The sequence below is a fragment of the Poecilia mexicana genome, unplaced genomic scaffold (genome assembly GCF_051168715.1).
Source record: "Poecilia mexicana isolate PSO_F unplaced genomic scaffold, ASM5116871v1 scaffold_9, whole genome shotgun sequence".
Lineage (NCBI taxonomy): Eukaryota > Metazoa > Chordata > Actinopteri > Cyprinodontiformes > Poeciliidae > Poecilia > Poecilia mexicana.
Window position 1 is genome coordinate 20780237 of NW_028263378.1, and position 6896 is coordinate 20787132.

The following is a 6896-nucleotide window of genomic DNA, read 5'->3' on the forward strand; positions in this document are numbered from 1 at the left end:
GAGGCTGGAATCCATTAAATTGCGCTCACAACCGGAATCAACTAGAGCTGAAAGCGTTATGGATTGATCGTGAACAGAAAGAGTGACGGGTAGTAGTAAACGAGGAGATTTTTCTTTAATTTGATGGTCCGCCAGTCTCCTCGCATCTACCAGCGGACCCTGGCTTTTACCCTTGTTGGACAGGAAGCGATGAAATGGCCCGCTGCGCCGCAATACAAACAGAGTTTGGCATTAATTCGTCTCTGCCTTTCTTCGGGGGAGAGGCGAGTGTGTCCTATCTGCATGGGCTCCGCTTCTGCCGCCGGCGGAACGACTGCAGCAGAAAGGCTAGGTGACAAGCCCTCCACAGCCACTCTCACAGATGGATTTCTTTTACCTCTAGCCCGAGCGCGGGTTCTGTTATCCAAACGGATAGCCAAACTAATCAACTCCTCCAGGGTCTTGGGCTCGTCTAAAGTTGCTAGTAAGTCCTTTATGTAATCTTGGAGGGCGTTGTAAAAAGCACTTTTAAGTGCCGGAGGGTTCCACCCAGACGCCGCCGCTTTAATGCGGAAGTCAATGGCGAACTCAGCTACGGTTCGATGACCCTGTTTAATTTCTAGCAGATCTCGGGAACTTAAAGTCTTGTCTGAGTCTTGGTTAAACGCTTGTTTAAATTCTGTCAAGAATTCCTCAAAGGTGCAATCATATGTTGTGGATGATGAAAACCTCGACTCTGCCCAGTCTAACGCCTGGCCTGTTAAGTGGGAAATAATGAATGAGATCTTGGCTCCGTCATGGGAGAAACAGTGCGGGGAGTGATTAAATAATATTGTGCACTGGAAAAGAAATCCTCTGAACTTACTCCCGTCACCTGAGAATCTTTCTGGGTTGGGTGGCCGACACTCTGAAGACGTGGAATGGACTACGGCTGCTGCGGTACTGGGACTGGGTGGGGGAACTGGTACAGGTTCTGGAGCCTGCTGACGGGATGACTGTAAAAAGCTTGCGATTTCATCAAGACGATTATTTGCCTCGATCTGGCGTTTATTTAGTTCTCGTAAGGCAGTATCGTGGCTCTGAATTAGAGAATGTTGTTCCGCTAAGCTTCTTCGGAGTGCGTCTGCTGGGGTTTGTTGTTGGCCAGAGTGTTCTGTCATGTTGAGAGCAATTTGTCGAACCCACATGCGCAGAACACACTCTGGAGACAGGTAATGGTAAAGGTGATTTATTTAATACAGTGCTAACAGGTGGTCCGGAACTGGTGCTCGTCTGCGTGGTACTGGATCTCTGGGTGGAGATAAGACAGGTAAGAGGGGTTCGAAGACACTCAAGGCTTCACAGAACGACAACCTAGGAGAAGGCAGCACAAAGGAGGTTACTCGGAGAACAGATGGTCGGAGGTGAGCTACAATGATATTACCATCACAGGCTAACACTCTGGCACTGGAGTGTCGGCGGCTCCGTCCTGATAAACCCCTCCAAACGATGGTAAGTGGCAGCAGGTGTGCAGCTCCAGGTTCACGCCCTCCAGAAGGTCCCAGGATGCCCCCTGGTGGAGAAACTAGAGACCCCCCAACCAGCCTTCCCCAGATCCTAACAGCAGGAAGGTCATGGGAAATGTCCCAGAAAATACACCTGTGTGAAATAAACTCCTGGTTCGCTGCCATTGGTCCATCTACAGCCTCAGCAGGCCGCCGCAGACCAATTGGAGAGTGCGCTGCTGTGTTCAGAGAGAGAGCTGCCTGAGGTGGAAAGTTTAAAAGAGAGTGTGTGGGTCTCGCCGTCCCTCAGCTGAAGCATCAATCAACATGATCCCCATAGTGCTGGCCTCAGTGCTCATTGCTGGCGGTAAGAACATCTGGAATATTCTATTTCTGTGGTTAATTGTTTCTCTGTGTTGCATTTGCTCATTAGCACATAGTAAGCCGGTCCTTTGTGATTCTTTGGTGAGGAGAGAAATGTTGCACTCTGCTTCAGAATATATTTAAGTGTGTGTGTGTGTGTGTGTGTGTGTGTGTGTGTGTGTGTGTGTGTGTGTGTGTGCGTGTGCGTGCGTGTGTGTGTGTTCTACCTGCTCCTTTTCCTTTCAGCCCTTGGGTGCGGCACCCCTCCTGTTGAGCCCCTGACTTCCCGTGTGGTCAATGGAGTGGATGCCAAGCCCCACAGCTGGCCCTGGCAGGTATGCTGATGTGCACACATCTGTCTCTGTTTTTATGTTCACTTTGATGACCCTCCGGGTTCAGCATCTGGCTATCGGATGACAAACCCAGTGGCCGTTGAAAATCCTGCAATTAAGCAGGGCTTTTTTTTTTTTAAGTGTTAAATCAGGAATCCACACCATCCGTCTGAAGAAGGACAGCCCACTTCCGTGTATATTGTTTTTCCTCCTCTCCCTTTTTTAGATCTCTCTGCAGTACGAAAGGGACGGTGAGTGGAGGCACACATGTGGAGGATCTCTGATTGCTGCCAACTGGGTCATGACTGCTGCACATTGCATCAAGTATGAGAAGCTGAGGCGCATAAAAGACATGAACGCAGGAACACAACCATCAATTCACAGCAAATTCTGTATTTATTTTATTCCATGCAGTGCTGCTTGCTTATTTGCTTCACCAAAGGCTTAATTTTCCTACCAAGAAAAAAAAAAAAAAAAAAAAAAAAAAGGAGAAATATTTTGGAAGTTGTAATGGCAAATTCAACTCATCATCAAAGTTTATTTATCTATTCCTCCACACAAAAGCACAATCAGACCAAATTAATCAAATCATTCAACTGTTTAATAAACCCTCTGTCTGGTTTGCCTTGGGCCTCAACAGTCTGTTTTCTCTCGCAGTACCGAGTTCTCCTACAGGGTGTTTGTGGGCAAACACAACCTGGTCGAAGAAGAGGCTGGCTCCAACGCCATCCTGCCCGAGAAGATCATCGTCCACGAGAAGTGGAACCCCATCTTCGTAGCCTTTGGGTAAGAAAAACGAAGACAGCAACTAAGATTCTCTCTACATAAACATCAATTAGGTATATTCACATATTGCAATGTCTTCTTGTAACTATGGTATCTGAGCTACTGAATCTCTCATACATTCATGAAGCTTTGAGTAGTGCTTTCTCTTAACAACTAAAAGACACTTACCTGATATAATTTCCAAAGCTCTTAAGGTTATCCCACTTTAAGCAAATCTAGAGCTGCTGTTTGCTGTCTTTACAAAAGCAGCAGCTTTTTATTTGCTGTTCTGGGATGGAGTTTCGAGTATTTCCATTGATAATATAAAGCAAACATACTCAGAATACCATTCTTTATTTATTTTCTTCATTCCAGTTGGTGACGTAGCTCGAGCATACTGCTGAAAATTTAGATTTAGCTGGAAATGAGAGGACCAAATAAACTAACGGGTCAGTTAGTTAATGTGCTTACAAGAAACTAGATCACAAAAGTGAATTGATTTCATAAGAATGCAAACACACAAATATTTTCATTAACAACTATGGCTAAGATGGGTTGTTTATTGGCACTGACTACCTTACGATTCAAAAACTAAGCTTGCTAGCAGGCTTGACATTATAAGCTAGTTAGCATAACATGCTAGTGAAATTATAATAAAATTTTAAAGTGGTATGAAACAAACCATTTCTCAGCAAGTGCCTAAGATTAGAACAGGGTTCAACATCAACATTGGTGATTCTGATAAAGTAATTAAATTTGGATACCAACGAAACTTCTTATGTTTTGAAAAGTTGCTCCACTGACTAATAGATAAAACATTTAATATTAACATGTTAGCCTTGATGTTCGCTGCTGAACATCACACACTACCTTTATGGACCACACTCGAGAGAACCAACATCTTCAGTAAGATTTAAATCAAAAGGTTTGATTAGCATTTGGAAAGTAATTTATGGATGCACTGACTTCCTTGCCTTTCTTTTCAGTATCTTAGGTTGGGGAAGTCAACCCTCCCTAAGCCTTCGTCTCTCTGTCTGTCTTCCTTGCAGTAATGACATTGCCCTGATTAAGTTGTCCGAGCCAGTGACTCTGAGTGATCAGGTGCAGCTGGGATGCATCCCCGCTCCTGGCACTCTGCTGACCAACCTCTACCCCTGCTACATCACCGGCTGGGGCAGAGTGTACAGTAAGTTCTCCCTCTGTTTACGTTTCGGCTGCATTCCTCCTCGTATCATTTCCATTAGCACGTTTGGCCAGTGTTCCGCCATAGTGGCAGTATTCATAAACGGTTAGGGTTAGCCGGAGCTATTTGGGAAGTTGGGAAGAAAATTACCTGCATAAGATTTGAGCTGAAACTTTTCAGCAGGGGGATTACTTCTAAATTGAAAATTTGGGTCAGACTGTGAGTTTGGCTCTCGGGGAGCTCCTGTAAAGCAGCTTTGACAGCCAGCGAGTTTATGTGTATGACGGTAATAGACTCTGCCTGTGTGTTTTAGCCGGAGGCCCCATTGCTGATAAGCTGCAGCAGGCTTTGATGCCTGTGGCTGACCACGCCACCTGCTCCCAGTCTGACTGGTGGGGCATCGCTGTTAGGACCAGCATGGTGTGCGCCGGTGGGGATGGAATTGTTGCTGGATGCAACGTAAGTCTGCTGCACTGTTTGAGAATGCACACGAGGAGGGAGATGATTATTTCAGCACTTATGTGTTTTGAATTGCTTTGTTTATTCCTTTGATTAGACAAGCTGTTTTTGAAGCCATGCAAAAAAAAATAAAAAATAATAATAATAAACCTACAAAGTGATCCCACTGAAATGAAATAGAATAATTTTTGCCTCAAAGTTATTTTTTTGTGGCGTGACGCCAAGAATCAACAAATGCTGTTCACCTGTCCTGCACCATGATGCAAACATGGGACCGCTGTTTTATTCAGTTTGTCTATGTCGATGTGTGTCTGTCCCTATCAAATAAACTTTATAATAATTTATAATAATAATTCTTCGTGAATCAATGATTTTGATAGTGATTTCCCCTGTTTTCTTTTTTTTCTTTCTTTCTTTATTTCTTTCTGGTCGATCTTCTGGTCGCTCCTTCAGTTGAATAAAACATAGACCTTCTTTCTGAATCTCCTTGTTCAGGGTGACTCTGGTGGCCCTCTGAATTGTAAGAACGCCGAAGGTGTTTGGGAGATCCATGGCATTGCCAGCTTTGTGTCTGGCCTCGGCTGCAACTACGTGAAGAAACCCACCGTCTTCACCAGAGTCTCTGCTTTCAACAGCTGGATCGACCAGGTAAAAAAGATGGCTGATGTAGGCGTAAAACTACATTAGAATTCATGCTGGTATTTCTTGGAAAACTGTAAAAAGCGTTGATAAAATGTATTTTTTTTAAAAATACGTTTTCCTCTGCATTCAGTCTGAGCCCCAAAAACAAACTTACCAATCAGTTGTCTTCCTAAGTACAACAGTTCCATTAAGTTGTAATAAAAAAATATAATTGCTGCATTGAATCAAATATTATATTATAAAATAAATTACCAATCTTTTTATTTTTTTCCTTCAGTAACTATATCTTATACCATAATTGCGAATCTCAAGTTGCATTAGAGAAGCACAAGGAAGCGTAAAGGAATGTTTTGGGATTTTGGAAAGAAAGTTTTTGTTTTTTTTATGTTAAACCCAGTTAATATCTTACCTGCACTGAAGAACTCTGAGTATTTCCACCTTGTTGCACCATATTTAAAAAGATCTGAGGCTGTGATTGCTTCCAAATGTGGATCAATGAAGTATGTGAATACTTGCGTAAATGGGATTTCTTGGTTTTCTATTTTTAATAAATTTGCAAAATACTCAAAAACCTTTCCCCACTTTGCTGTAATGAGGCACTTATGTGTAGAATTTTGAAGGGATCGCTTAATTTAATACAGTTTGGAATAAGGTTGAAACATAACAAAATGGGGGGAAAAGTGAAGTGCTGTGAATCCTCACTGGATATTTGATTGGGGGTCGAGGGACAATTTAGACAAATATTTTACTTACAGGGATTTTAACTTCTTTTAATCTTTTAACAGAATCTCACTTGAACAGAATCTGAACAATCCTTTTAATGATCTATGTTTTTGTCTGTGTTTTTGCAGGTGATGCTGAATAATTAAAGACGATATGTCAATAAAAGTCCCCCAAAATATGCAGCTGTCTTAAGTGTGTTGTTTGGTGTAAAGTACATTTAGTAATTGCAAATGCATATCCAATAAGGCCTAATGCATATTCAGGTATTTATTCCTTAGACTTACTATATGCATTCATATTAAATTAAATGAGCAGCAACACGTTCTGGCTTCTTAGAAGCTGAAACAGTATCAAGAACTGCCCAGCAGGTGTCCTCACAAACTCATGATTGCTTCTGACACCGTCCCCAATCTGAATTTTGTGCATAATAACCAATGTTTCTGCATGAAAAAACAGAACCAGGAAACAAATGTGACTCCCATAATTTGTTATTTTATTTTATTTTTTAACAGTATTAAAAAATGAAACCCGAGATTCAAATTAAACTGTCAGATGAGATGCCAAGTAATGCTGAGTTGAATAAGACTGTGAGCATCAAAAAGGAGTAGGAGATACACATCTAATAATCATGCGTGAAACTGACCTGCTTTGCCTCCGTACCCTCTCCCATCCCCACAGCCAGGGTGCAAGGTTTATGAAAACCATAATATTCTACCGCCGAGGAGAATATTTCCTCATGGCGTCTGCAATCTAAAAATGCAGAAGCCAGATATGACAAGGTTGTGATTAACATTTCTATCTTTTCTTACTTTTTTATCTCTTCCCATATCAATGCTGTAATGAGATGTGGAGGAAAGAGTAAGTGGGGTGAAGACTGGAAAAGAAATAAAATTGCCTCTCTGCTTTCTTCTCTCTCTCTCTCTCTCTCTCTGTCTGGCTGTGAAATATTCTGCAAAAATACACACA

General features: G+C 42.4%; 1 protein-coding gene across 1 annotated transcript; it reads left to right on the top strand.

Annotated features, from left to right (window-relative positions):
- Nucleotides 1-1743: 1743 nt before the first annotated feature.
- On the top strand, nucleotides 1744-6108 carry ela3l (elastase 3 like). The gene is made up of 8 exons (XM_015004041.2): nucleotides 1744-1830; nucleotides 2073-2161; nucleotides 2385-2482; nucleotides 2816-2944; nucleotides 3973-4109; nucleotides 4420-4565; nucleotides 5061-5213; nucleotides 6059-6108. The coding sequence occupies exons 1-8, from the start codon at nucleotides 1791-1793 to the stop codon at nucleotides 6074-6076; spliced, it is 810 nt and encodes a 269-aa protein (XP_014859527.1). The 5' UTR covers nucleotides 1744-1790; the 3' UTR covers nucleotides 6077-6108.
- Nucleotides 6109-6896: the final 788 nt, after the last annotated feature.

What these genes read in the sequence shown, in the direction of transcription:
- ela3l (XM_015004041.2), top strand. Translation starts at nt 1,791, where the DNA reads ATGATCCCCATAGTGCTGGCCTCAGTGCTCATTGCTGGCG. An exon ending in CTCAGTGCTCATTGCTGGCG is followed by an intron (nt 1,831 to 2,072) that starts GTAAGAACATCT and finishes TTTTCCTTTCAG; the next exon opens with CCCTTGGGTGCGGCACCCCT. An exon ending in ACTGCTGCACATTGCATCAA is followed by an intron (nt 2,483 to 2,815) that starts GTATGAGAAGCT and finishes TTTCTCTCGCAG; the next exon opens with TACCGAGTTCTCCTACAGGG.